The sequence below is a fragment of the Sprattus sprattus genome (assembly GCF_963457725.1).
Source record: "Sprattus sprattus genome assembly, chromosome: 2".
Lineage (NCBI taxonomy): Eukaryota > Metazoa > Chordata > Actinopteri > Clupeiformes > Clupeidae > Sprattus > Sprattus sprattus.
Genome location: NC_137921.1, coordinates 27166785 through 27181120, shown reverse-complemented (window position 1 = coordinate 27181120; position 14336 = coordinate 27166785). Strand labels below are relative to the sequence as shown.

Here is a 14336-nt window from a genome sequence, read left to right as displayed (position 1 = left end):
TGTCAATAGGACCTCAGAGTGATCTGTTCTAAATAAGAGTCACTTTGGCGACGCCCCTTCCTCAGTCTCTCTCTAATTAACAAAAGCAGTCATTACAGTGCCAACGTTGAGGCATGTAAACCCTGCTTTTAGGCATTCATGCTGCACTGTTTCATTTAGTTATTTATGCAGCTTCCCATTTATAATTATTCTGAGACAATTGTAAACAGACACGAACAAAAGACTGAATTATCATGGAATAATTTGCCCATTTAGTCAGAACCAGAAGTGAAGTGCCGTTGTAGTGAAGATTGCGATCCATTTCTGTGGCAGAATAAAAAACACACATGCCATGTCCAGAATTGTATCTCCTTCGATGATATTATGCCATTAGCATGATTAATCTAGCATTGGTGTTGTGCTATATTGGAAACAATTATTGTTTGGCGTCAGTGGGGGCTGTTAGTCTTTGTGTTGTGTGGCACAGGTTGAGGTTCTCTTATTTCGACTACAAAGCTATGCACTCAGATGTTCATTTTCAACGCAGCACAATCTCAGACAAACACTGCTGCCTCCCACATGATGAATGGACCCCTCTCGCTCTCTCTCTCTTTCCCTCTCTCTCTCTCTCTCTCGCTCTCTCTCTCTCTCTCTCTCTCACACACACACACACACACTCTCTTGCTCACATACATACACGCATGCACACACAATCTCTCACTCCCCTTCTTCCTCTCACACACACATTCATTTAACACACACACACACACACACACACACACACACACACACACACACACACACACACACACACACACAGAGACACCAACAGAGAGAGCTGTAGACAGGCTTTTTCCAAAGGATTCATGATCCTCCTCACTCTCTCCTCTGCAGGGGATATCACAGGCCATTACTTCCAGGTCAGCGTATCTGCATCATCAGACCTGACCTTCCTCTACGCCCAAGCCTCACACTCCTCACTAATTTCTCCCCAAACCCTCGTAACGCTCACCTCCTGCTCGCCGTAGTCGACACATCAAAGGATGCACCCAAAAGCTGCCACTAATTCCACTGCTGGTGAATTGTGATTCAAACCCGCCTCCCAGCGTTCATACATAATAGCGTGCCACCAGTTTTTTCAGCCCTCAGTTCCAGTGAGTCGATAAGCCATGCTTGTGTGTGTGTGTGTGTGTGTGCCGCAAGCTAGTGTTAGCTGGGGCCCAGCGGAATAGAGGACCCCAGGAGGATGTGAATGCCTGTGTTTGTCTGTATGCACATGTATAAGTGTCTGTGTGTGTACTGTATGTCAATGTGAGTCTGTGTGTGTATGTCTATGTGAGTCTGTGTGTGCACGAGAGATGGCACCTGCTCTCCCCAGGCTCAAAGTGCTGTGTCCAGCTGTGGTGTGTGATTTGCTGTAAGGTATGTCCGACTGTTGTGTGTCGGATGTTGTGTGTGTTTTGCTGTGGTGTGTCCAGCTGTGGTGTGTGTTTGGCTGTGTTGTGTGTTTGGCTTTGGTGTGTGTCCAGCTGTAGTATGTGTCCGGATGTAGTGTGTATTCAGCTGTAGAGCGTGTTCTGCTGTAGTGTGTGTTCGGTGTGTGTGTGTGTGTGTGTGTGTGTGTGTGTGTGTGTGTGTGTGTGTGGAGTGACCTCGTCGAGCAGTGTGCGTGGTGCTGTTGGAGCACACACACAAACACACACACACACACACACACACACACCCACACACACACACACACACACACACTCAAACACACACACACACATACACACACATACATACACACACAGAAACACATGTACGTATACACATGCAGACAATCCCATTTGTAAATATTCACACACACTCACACATTTGTGTTTACACACTCAAGCACACACACTTACACATGTCTACAAACATACACTACACCTACACGTACACACACAACTGATATCGACACACACACCAAACAGGTTGCCTGCTCATTACAACAAACAGGACAGGAGTCTAGCCGTGAAGCTAGCTCTTTCTAGTCGCCTCAACCTGCTATGCAGGACCACAAACAACATCTGTTGCTTTGGAAGGTGTTAGGAGTGTGAATTAATCTTGTTTTCAGGGATTTTACAAGGTCACCTTGGTCAGGTTTTTTAAGTGTTACTTTTCTCTCGTGTGGTTTGTAGCTTACACCTTAGACCCGTGAGCTTCTCTGGTTCCGTAGTCACACCGCAAAAACCAATATGTCTTCAGCGTGAACAGATTTATTTTTGGTCCAATCTGAAGAATCACAGATTGCGTTTCCATATTGTTCAGCAGAATTGATATTGAGTCAATTTAGTTTTTTATTCTTTTGGTAGATTTCATGGCAAACATGATGCTAATAGAAAAAGTATAAGGTCAGTGGCAATGCCTAGCCTGTGTGAGATTTAATAACCTTCCCCTGTTCTGCAGTATGATCCATGCGGCCGTTCTCTGTAATTGAAATAGGAGAGAAGGAATGACCTCCGGTCCGGGATGACGGCACGGCTGATGGCTCGGACACTGTGCTCTTTGTTGGAATGCTGTGTGTATCCCTCTGCGCCGAGATGGCAATGTTCGCCGGTGTATTGGTGACTTGACATTGAGTTTATTTTTAGAGAGCTCAAAGGGGACCCCATGCAGTCCACTGGGGGTACAGAAAACAATACAACAATACAAGTACTAGTGGTTGTAAATCGAATACCTCCATTCGGACAACATCAAAAAATAAAAAAACCTATTCTATTGTTCTGTTATAGAAGAGTTGGATTCAGTTGAGTTGTAGTTTGACACATAAATAACAATATCAATATTTGAATCACGTTAGTATTAATTAGAAAGTAAACGAATACCACAACCAGTACATGTTTGAGCACGTAGAATCTGTAGACATATGTCTTTGTTAATACTGTAAGAAGGAAGACATCTGGGCATCAAGTTCACCCTCACTCCCTGTCATTTATGCCCACAGTTACACAAACGAACACACACACACACACACACACACACACACACACACACACACACACACACACACACACACACACACACACACACACACACACACACACACACACACACACACACACACACATATTACATATAGCACACACACACACACACACACACACACACACACACACACAGATGACATATAGCACACACAAACAGACACATACACACATATACTCATATACACACATGATATATTACAACACACACACACACACACACACACACACACACACACACACACACACACACACACACACATAAAAACAGCAGCAGCATACAATCTTGCAGCATGATCGGAGGTGAGTGGTACTCTCTTGCAGCTGCAGAGGTGACCGCTGATTGACCTGCAGGATAAATAGCACTTTGGAGTGCAATTCTCCCCAAATGAATGGCTGGCCTGCAGAGAGCATTGCACTGGTCACAGCTGATGGAGCCAGCTTCCAGGAAGAGCCACTCACACATTTCTCAATGAGGCTCTCCTGTTTTGTCCATCTCCTGTTAAATAAATGACCCTTGCCTGTCCTTCACATATGTATTTTTCTGTCAACGATCCGCGTTAGAAAAGGCTCCCACAAGTGCATAATCATACCAAAAATCAATACATTTGGTGTGTGTGTGAGAGTGCGAGAGTGTGTCAGCTCTGCTGCACCACATGTGTGTGTGGAAGGCCGGGTGCACTTGCAGCGTCTTTGTGCAGAGCAGAATGCTGCACCTGTTTGTGAGGCGGGCGGGCGGACGGGCGGGTGAGGGGAGGCTATGGAGCATGAATGAACTCATTTCCTGGGTTAAACTAACCAGAGAAACACGCTAATCAGGAGAGGGGGAACCAGGCTTGATAGGGCAGATGGGCACAGCTAATCATTGTTGTGGAATAGAGATGACCCTTGCTGTCTCCCAAGTGCCAGGAGCACCTTGCCAATCGCTTCACTATTACCTCACTGCACGGCTCATCGTCTTTCTGCTTTTTTTAGAGGGGGGGGGGGGATGGGGGGGAGCAACGATCTTCTGAAATGTTAAAACAAATTCTGTGACAAAAAAGCAGAAAATGAAGTTGCGAAATTAATCTCGGCATTGCGAAACACAACGGCTTTAGAGCATAAACAGTGAATGAACAGTCTCACACACACAGAAAAAGCTAAACGACGCCTCACATTAAAATACCCACTCATACAAGCATAGTGGTTAGCCTGGCCAGTGGCCATACATACATAACGTTGGCATCTTTTTTTGATTTTGCCATTTACAGCCTAAGTGATTGATTGTCCCTGCTGTGCTGGACGGGCCAGAACCGCTCTCTGTTTTGCGCAGTGTTTTCAGTCCTGCGTCGAGAGAGAGAGAGAGAGAGAGAGAGAGAGAGAGCGAGCGAGCGAGCGAGAGAGAGAGAGAGAGAGAGAGAGAGAGAGAGGCTAATGTTATTAGGAGCCGCACCGAACAGTACAGTACAGCACAGCACCGCTCCAGCCTTGGCTCCTGCTCCTGCTCCTGCTCCTGCTCCTGCTCCTGCTCCTGCTCCTGCTCCTGCTCCTGCTCCTGCTCCTGCATTGGCTCTATGGTTCTGGTTCCTGCCATGGCTGGGGCTCTTCGGATCCTTCCGCAGAGCTCATTACATTTCTCAAGCTGGCTGGATATTATTTCAGCCTCCACCGGCACAAACACACACACGGAGCCCAGCGGCACAGCACAGCACAGCACAGCAAACAGCTTCTGGGACATTGGCAATCGGCTGAGATCACGGCCATTAAGCTCTGTCAGCAGTGGGGGAGATGTTAACGGGGGGTAGAGCTAAAGTCTTTTGTTAAAAAATGTTTTTTTTTTTTTTTTCAATGGGGTTGTTGGGTTTTCAGATGGAGAAGTGTTTCATGAGATAAATCTTATTCTGCTTTTGATGGACATTGGTGCTTATTTTACTTGAAATTATCAGTGGATAATGTATTCTACAATTCTTGTTTGCAATAACCAGAGGTTTAGATTTATCTTTTCCTACCTGAGACTACCAACACTGTTACAGTACATGAAAACATAAGTCTGAAAAGCTGCAGTGACAGCAACCACAATAGTGACAAGAAAACAGTATGTTAGGAAATGCGATGGTGATGAATGGAGAATATTCTGGACTCCAGAGCCACCGCCAGCATTGTAAACAGCCCTGACTGCAGTGCAGCTCCTTGGCAGAATCACAATGCCAGCATCAGTCACTTCCTCACAGGAGGGTGAGTGCGTCTCGCCGAGCATGCAGAGATGGGCCTTTACCACTCGCCCAGCACGGCTGTCTAATGTATGCGAATGATTTAGTGCCAATAAAGGAAGGAGCCATTAATCACTGTAACGATGGTCTATTTTAACCTGGTTAATTACATTTCTAACGCACGTGACAAAGGCCCTTATACAAAACAAATATATGGAAATTAACAATTAAAATTGGAAAAGTTAAAGCCCCTTTGTAAGGGATTGATTTGTGTTTTCAATGAAACAAACGGTTATACAAAAAATTATAGCAAAAAGATGATTATACTTAAATCTCTTATATAATGTAATACTAGACTATAAGCTAATAGCAATGGTTGCAAAATCATTAAATATGCAAGGCCAAAATAATAATAAAGAAAGTTTAAAAACATGAATTGAATTTTATGTACTGGTGGTGATTTACAAAAAAATACTCACTGATCCTTTTGACATTAAGTAGCACAACGGACCCTTGCTGCTATGATTTCTCATGGGGTTAGATTATAACTTGCAGGTGATTTAGTATAATGGAAACACAATCACAGTGCTCTCAGGTCCTGCTACAGCACAAATAACACCCACGCCTCAAGTAGCAGATTTCCTGATGGTTTCTAAAGATGGAATGGCAGCATCTCCCTATAGAAAACCTGTCCTTGAACAGCAGCATTTGGCTTGAGCTGGCAGAGAGAGAGAGAGGGAGAGAGAGAGAGAGAGAGAGAGAGAGAGAGAGAGATAGAGAGAGAGAGAGAGAGAGAGAGAGCGAGGGAGAGAGAGGGAGAGGGAGAGAGAGAGAGAGGGAGAGAGAGAGAGGGAGAGAGAGAGAGGGAGAGAGAGAGAGGTCTTTACAGGGTGTTTGTTTGGTTCAAACTGCCTGTTTTTTTCTCTTTCTTCTTCATTGACACTGAACCGCATCCCGTTACAGCTGGCAGAAGCCCTGGGTGCTGGTGTGTGTTTGTGTGTGTGTGTGTGTGTGTGTGTATGCTGGGCTGTCAGCACTACAATGATTTTTGAGAAACTGAAGCGAGCTTCGGGCTGGATGCCTCAGCCTGGCTGACGGGGAGCGGAACAACAGCCCAGCGCAGATTAGACACCCACAGTTTCATGTCAATTTAATGCACCAAGTAAGGGATTTTCTCTCCACGCTTTCCAGCGAGGGCTTTCCCCTGCTTTTCTCCTTCCGTCTCTCTTGCACTGCTCCTCAGCAGAAGCAAGCGTCAACACAGCACCATTTGCAACCGCACCAGGAGACAAAGCTCAGGGATAGGGGGATTGGGATGAAGGAGTTCAAAAAGTTCTGTACGCAGTGGGAAGAGGAAGCTTTATCCAAACTACATGTGAAACGTGCCATGGCACTGCATAGATATGCTCTGGAGATGTTGTCGAGGCAGGAAGCAAATCATTTCTCAGAGTTTGCAGTTTATAAATGATGTCTTGTGCAATATCTCACTACACTCCACAATAACAAATACATGAGAACCACTCCTACACTTTATACACACACACATAAACACACACACAGTAAAAATAAGCCACCGGCAATTGCAACTGCAAAAAGTTCTGACATGAAAAAACATCACCGCTGTCTCTACTACGGCAACTTATTGCATGACTGAAGCAGAGCAGTGGTAAGTAAACAGACACTAATTCAATTCCCAGGCTTAGAGTTGTTTTGACTTACTAGATAGTATTTCTGTGATGTTTCCTTTATTTGCTCACTTAGTTTTCATATTTTCACTAGTAATTCAAATTTTTTCTTACTGTAAAAAACTGTTAAAAATAGAGAAACAATGATTTTTTTTCCGGTTTGCCTATCCTCTTACCAAAGGTGAACTGGAGCCCCTGTGGGGGGTGGGCAAGTCTCTGGGAGAGAGCAGCGAGCGCATCTCAGGGATGGAGCCTTCAGCAGGGGCTAGTCCCGAGTGCTGGGGGAGCCTCACCATCATCTTGAGATGCTGTTCAGCGGATGCGCGTTCATAGCCCGCAACACAAACAGACAACAGGGGAGAGGGAAGAGAGAAAAAGAGGAGAAAAAAGAAAAGAGACAGAGCTAGAACAGTACAAAAGGACAGAGGGCATTGAATGGACAGAGTGTCTAGAAAGGAATGAGAGGAATCCGAGAGCAGGAGAGAGAAAGTGGAGAGTGGACGGCAATGCTGACAGACAGCTGAGTGTGCTTACGATCTTGCTTAAACTAATAAACACATATACACACACACACACACACATACACACACACACACACACACACACACACACACACACACACACACACACACACACACACACACACACACACACACATATATATATATATATTTACACACACACACACACACACACACACAGAAATGCATAGACTACACAGAAACATATTTCCAGCCCCACAATTTTTTCAAGCAAGCTCAGCAGTAAAAGCCATCTTGCTTTGGGTAAATGAGAGGATGAGACAGTTGTGTCTGCTACACACACCCACACACACACCCACACACACACACACCACACACACACACACACACACACACACACACACACACACACACACACACACACACACACACACACACACACACACACACACTCACAGAGAAAGCACCAGCCTCGTAGTCACCAATGTATTGCTATGAGCAAGACAGCCCCCTTTAAAATACCAAGCACATGGCTAGCTTTTAGTATTCCTTCTTTTAACTGAGCCCCCCCTCTACTCGCAACAGACTGTTCAAGCATGTGCACATCAATGCATACACACGCAACATAAGAGACAGAATGGTTGGCAACACACACACTGAGAAAGGTGATGGGAAGAATACAAAAATCCAGAGTCCTTTACCTCATTGCTCAACAAAGCAGCGTTGAGTGTCCGGCTGATTTCAAACATCTTGTTGTCAAGGCTTTTTTTCCCCCCACACCGTCCGGCTGTGGTTTAGTAAATATTATTTTCTCGCGAGCGGCTCCTCTTCAGCAGATGTCTCCCTTCCTCTACAGGGAGATGGGAGACAGTCCCAAGCAAAAAAAAGAAAGAAAAATGAACAGATTAAAAAAAGGAGAGATCGAGGGGGGGGGGAAATCCTCTACAGCGGCTTGCTTGCTATTGTCTTCTATTGTCCCTTTTCCTCCTTCCTGTTTTTTGGTTACACCTCAGTTCAATGTGGAGCTCGTGCCCAGGGTCTCGGCACACGACTGAAGAGTCAATATATATTTTTAATCTCCCCAGAGTTAGCACATGAAAACAAGCTGTCGGGCTGGCGGCCGTCTTGGCTTATCTGTCCCCCGCACACAGACTCACACAATGCACTCCGATCCTCACTCAGCTCGGCTTCAGATTAGCTAGTCCCAAAACATAGCTCCTAGTTTAAACTCCCTCTCTTGCCTTCGCTCTCTCACTCTCTCACTTTCTCGCTTTCGTTTCACTCACCCCTCTCCCTCCTCTCTCTCTCTCTCGCTCACTCTCACACTCTCTCTCCCTCCCTCCCTTCCTCTCTCTCCATCTCTTCCTCTATTGCTATCGCTCACTCGCCCCCCTCGCTCTCGCTCCTATGCAGCTACAGTTCACCGCGTTGCCACAAGGTGGGAAGACTGTTCTAACCAACATGACACCAGCACATCTGCCTCTTTTTCCTCTCTCCACTCATCCCCCCCCCCCCTCCACCTCAGATTCACCCCCCACCCATTTGTCCCCATGCTGTTTGTGTGTAACACATGAGACACTTGGCTAGGACGCCATTTCATTTTCTCCTCTTGCTTCAATTCAAGCTCTTTTGATGCACACACACACACACACACACACACACACACACACACACACACACACACACACACACAAACACCTACACACACACAAACACCTACACACACACATGCCAGAGAGGGAGAGAGGCTAGGGCAGATTTATGACATACTGATGGAGCACTGCCATTAAGATACTCCCGACCAGTCTGCCTTCATCGACTCCACTGCACTGTTCCGTGCTGCGCCATGCTGCATGCTCTCACCGTCCCTCTCTCTCTCTCTCTCTCTCTCTCTCCCTCTCTCTCTCTGGTACATCACACACATTCACACACCCAGACATGGCTGTGTTCTGTTCTTAAATTGCAACACCTGAGGGTTACATTTTTAAACACGTGTGAAGTGCACAGGGATATACTATTCAGAATACTATTCACTTCATACTATTCACTAATTCAGAATTTTAGCTCTACAATGATATGATGTATTTTCAGGAATTTTGAGTCTTTGAATGGAGCTTCCAATGCTGGTTCTGTCTATTTTCACATAAGTGCTGCTTTAAGAATGATCTTGGTACACTTACATCTCCCACTGCTACCTGGCCTTGTTTGTTCTGGATTACTGTCAACTGGCATCTGGCCATTATCTTTGATGATAATTGCACTTATGATTTTTTCATAACAGAAAAAAGATATGAGTCTCTTTGTTTTATACATTAAACTGTATTTTAGTTGATCAAACAAGACAATATTTAAATGCCCTATGTTTGTTAGGATGTCCTCTTTTGCTGCTTATGCATTATGAGCTCCTGCAGAAATATCTTTATGCTGCAAATAAAAGGAAAGGACAAAACCTACGAACTCTCTCACTACCAGATCTTAACTGTACATGAAGCAAACATTAAAATAGCGATAATAATAATTTCACATGATCTAATTGTAGCACTAAAAAAAACACACAAATAAAAATGATAAGTGTTTGTGCACACAGGCAGTGAACACACGGTGCATGACAGCTATGAGCCTTCAGCTGTGGCTCCTCCTCGGGCGTTGCCTGCTTCTTCCTGTCCGTGAGCTCTGTGCACTTTTCTCCTGCCCCCAGGAGGGGAGCGTGTCCAGTTAATAGCAGCCTATTGACATGGGCCCATCTGTTGGTGTGGAACTCGGCCAGCAGAACCAAGAGGGAGAGCCGCAGTGATGCTCCTCGAAATACAATCTCTCACAACAAGAGTGTGCCTCTCTGCTCTCTATGTTTAGATGTGTGCTTCCACTTGCTCAAAGGAAAGAATGATAAAAACAACGAAAAAAAGAAAATAGGTTGTAATAAATTATAATGTCAAAAAAGAAGTGTAGAATATAAAATGGAAAATTGTGTCATTCTCTTTCAAAATGATATTGTGTTCAGAAACGGTCACGCATATGGTGTCTGAGTCATATTTAAACGATCTTTGAAGGATGCTCCTGAATACAAAGGACTGAAGGAAAGAACTAAGGGAGAAATGCACAGAAGATGATCCCTGTCTCACAAACACATACACACACACACACACACCTCTGTCTAAGTTACTCGGGAGACAGTGTGTCTGTACATTAGGATGAGCTGTCGCTGTCGCTGCTTCTCACCCCCCTCCCCCCCCCCACCCTCCTTTTCACTTTTAGCCCACTTGCTCCCTAAGGTCCCCTGATTGCTGTCGCCATAGTGACTATATGTGTCGCCATAAAGTCGGGCTGAGCTAGTCTCATGTGTGCTGTCTTTTTGTTGCGTGACCTCCCATTCATCGAGGATTTTTCATACGAGCAGGTCTCTACACGGTCAAGCTGAAAAGGATTTTTCTGTACACTCATCAAAACATGGTCAAGCATGAATTCCAGTTCACACTGGAGGAGTGCCCCCCCCCCCCAAGCAACACACTGAAATTGAAGACAGCAACTGTTTCAAAGTTTACTTTTTATTTCAGTGGATTCATTTATGACATATCTGTTATTGATGTTTACTGTTTAATATGAATCTGTTATTAATATTTTAGTACCTTGCAATGGTGAACATGTTGGGGTGCATATTAGCGTTCATTGGACGCTTATTGTTTTTGATGCAACAGAAAGACGCGGTGTCTCATGGTAAGCAATTAAAATCAGAGAACCAAAAAAGTGGACTGTGCTTGCATTGTGTATTTTATTATTTGATGTGTTCGTTAAGTCATCTGGTCATTCTACACACTTACAGACTTGAACTATAAGGTGGAGAGAGTAAGTATACATCCCTTAAACTCAAGCATGACAACTGAAGGCTACTTTGGCATCTCTAAACCACACATCAATAGGCATGAGACACACCACCATGGTTTGTGAGTGCAAATAAAACACATTCAACTAAATAAAAAATCTGAGAGCAAGGGCAAGGATAAAAAAAAAAACTGCATAATAAAGAATCTATATTATTTCAAGCTGTTTCATAATATGATTTGACATCCCTGCCAAACAAACGCAGAACCATGGAGCCACTTAATTGTAGATGTTAGCGGATGACACACCATGAAAGACAGCTATTCAATTTTCAATTGAAGGAGATATTGCACCACACAATTCTTCATAATTTAAAAAAAAATAATTACACTACCCTGGCTGCTCAGCAGCATGTAGCAATACGATCACAGGAGAGAGAGGGAGATGTATACAGAGAAAGAGAGAGAGAGAGAGAGAGAGAGAGAGAGAGAGAGAGAGAGAGAGAGAGAAAAGCCATAGCCAATTCTGTCTTATTAGGGGCCCCCTCTTGGTGTCGTTCATCTAGCACTCCGTCTAGAGCTTATAACCAGAAAATTAGCCTGCAAAAAGTATATATAGGACCTACTGCAAGCTTGATTGCGAGTCATATGAGCATTCATTTGATGTGGTGTTCTAACACTGGAAAACTACTATAGTCAGGCAAATAACACACGCTTCAATTGTTGTACGATCCATTTAAATAAGTCAATGTATAATGGACACATAGTCTTTGAGAAGGCATCTTGAAATGTTCACAAAGAACATTTTTTATGCTATTTTGTAATTATATTGTGTTCTCAGCTCTGAGATCGCGTGTTTTATTTTATTGAAGCAGGCCCAAACGAACTGTTCGCTTATGAATAAAGATATGCTATTCAAATGTTTGTCTAGATGTTCATGAAATCAGCAGGGTAGGCTTGTCTTTTGTTGCATTACCTAGCCTACATTAAGCTTGAACAGGCTAATCAGCACCGACGCAAAATAGAAAATCTTTCAGGTCACCCGCAGCATTACAGTCATGCCATTACATATGTCAACACGTTCAACCAATTTCGTCCCGGTCCCTGTCACCATTCAGCTGCTCAGCATCCACCTAGGCATCCAAGTAGATGGGGGTGCTGTAGCCTTCCACCACGGCACGCACCTGCTGCAAGTAGCTTCGATTACGTCAAAGCGTCAGGCACCAGCTCTTCCTCCGGGTCACACACCGTTACCGTGGAAACAAGCAGGCAGCGTCGCGACAGTGTTGATCGAATGGGGAAAGGAACATGGAGGAGATCCACAGAGACGTCGATACTGGTGTGTTATTTGAAGCAAATTCGCGTGCCTCCATAATTCCCGCATTCGGTCTCCATTAAATGTGCGTGATTTCAGGAAGGGCTGGTTGGCCACAACCTTGCATGACGTAGGGCTCGACGTCGCAATTCAAAGCATGGCAGAGATGTAAACATTCCGCTGCAGTTTGCTAGCAGCAGTCAAGCTAGCAGAATGGTTTGGTGGTTAGCTGGCCCCTTACAGCCATACTAAACGTTGATTTCTTCGCAGTGATATCCATAACCCATCATCTTACCATGCACCATTTTGACAATGCATTTAGTTACACCTGATAATCTTTGTCCTCGACAGCTCTTTTTCTGACGAACATAGTATGAAGTTCGGGACGACTCACACAGTCCACCCACCATCGTCTTTCTATCTATCTATCTATCTATCTATCTATCTGTCTGATTCTTGACTGTCTTCTGTGTTAAATTGGTCCATTAAAAAAACCTTTAGCACAGGTCTTCCATAAACAACTTATAGACTACATAATGTAAAACCAATTTCAGTTGATTCGACCTGAATTTGCCCCATGATTTATGTCTTGGATGTTTACAAGAATGCAAAATACAAAACTGTGAGGTTGACCTGGGAATTTTGGTTTTCATTCTATTAATATGAAACTGTAACAGTATTTAATGTTCTCAGCCTATAGTATGTTTATTGCATTAGGATTAAGTATTTAGAAAATGGTATTAGACAAGTTCTGTGTTGCACTTAGCTATTGATGTTTGTTGTTTTTATTTCTTTCTCAAAAAAAAAAAAACAGAGCATACTTGTAGCTGCTGCAGTTTAATAAAATCATGTTGTATGGAAAATATCTTTTGCTTTGGACTTGAAGGACTTGAGAACCATGTTTAGATGTTTTCTGTTGTTTACATAGCAGGAAATGAGGCTGGAGGTGAGGATGCTTTGGTGGGCAATGTGAGCAAGCTGGTGGTGTCCCCTCCAGGATATACAGGAGCCCCTCGGAAAGGACATCTCATCTTTGATGCCTGCTTCGAAAGTGGTGAGTAATGACTTGGTTTTTGCTGTGAAGACTCTGTTTAGATTAACAAGCTGTAAACATCTTTCTTACACAAACTGTCTGTCACTGGATGTCAGAATAAAATGTAATCTTTTGATCATTGTTATTAGCCTGCTACTCACAAGAAACAAGACATTTAAAGCCTGTCGTTTTAGACTAAAATAAATGTGTCACTTGTAAATGCTTTGCTGGCATGTACAAGATTCAAGTGAATGTATGAAGCATGTTGTTTCTCATGGCCAGAAAGGCAAAGAAATGGCCCTGTGCTACACATTATGCACTTTTCTAGATACTGGTGCTTCCAGTCTACCAATTACGGATACATTACTGATTGAAAGGGTAAGGGGAAACAGTGTGTATAGCAACGATAGCACATGACAATTGCTGACACTTGTCTTGCTTCTGCAGGTTCAGAAGGGTATAATGCTTTTTTATTTAGAGTAACTTGTGTTATAGTAGTGAGGCTTTGTTCACAGCTAAAAAAAACACACATCTAAGATTAAGTTCATGATTTATGATGATTGTTTATGAAAAAAACAAGGTCACACTTTATTTGGATGGTCCCCTCTAGACCAGGGGTCTTCAACGTTTTTCAGGCCAGGGACCCCCAAACTGATGGCGAGATGAGCAGGGACCCCCTACTATATAAATTACATACATTTAAAAAAAATTATATACTGGGCCTAGCGCCAAATAAACATAGCTACCCTGTTATTGTGTATTCAATATACTAAGCTATTCAAATAATACAAAGGTAAATATAATCATTTCACATTATTATTTTT

The 14336-nt window shown here is 43.8% G+C and overlaps 2 protein-coding genes across 5 annotated transcripts in view; one reads left to right on the top strand and one right to left on the bottom strand.

Annotated features, from left to right (window-relative positions):
- elavl4 (ELAV like neuron-specific RNA binding protein 4) overlaps positions 1 to 8095 on the bottom strand; it is a gene marked incomplete at both ends in the record, with an annotated part of 91554 nt that extends 83459 nt beyond the window's left edge. For 2 of the 4 annotated variants that reach the window (XM_080832222.1, XM_080832223.1), the window contains 2 exons: positions 7041 to 7172; positions 8048 to 8095. In XM_080832222.1, coding sequence (XP_080688348.1) covers positions 7041 to 7172; positions 8048 to 8095 — 180 coding nt within the window. The remainder of the gene's footprint in view (positions 1 to 7040; positions 7173 to 8047) is intronic. The other 2 variants (XM_080832224.1, XM_080832225.1) reach the window with 1 other exon arrangement.
- Positions 8096 to 12472: 4377 nt separating this feature from the next.
- The window catches only part of agbl4 (AGBL carboxypeptidase 4), a gene marked incomplete at both ends in the record, with an annotated part of 551901 nt that continues 550037 nt past the window's right edge, over positions 12473 to 14336 (top strand). Inside the window, 2 exons of the mRNA XM_080831844.1 lie at positions 12473 to 12503; positions 13408 to 13533. Of these exons, the coding sequence (XP_080687970.1) occupies positions 12473 to 12503; positions 13408 to 13533 (157 nt within the window). The remainder of the gene's footprint in view (positions 12504 to 13407; positions 13534 to 14336) is intronic.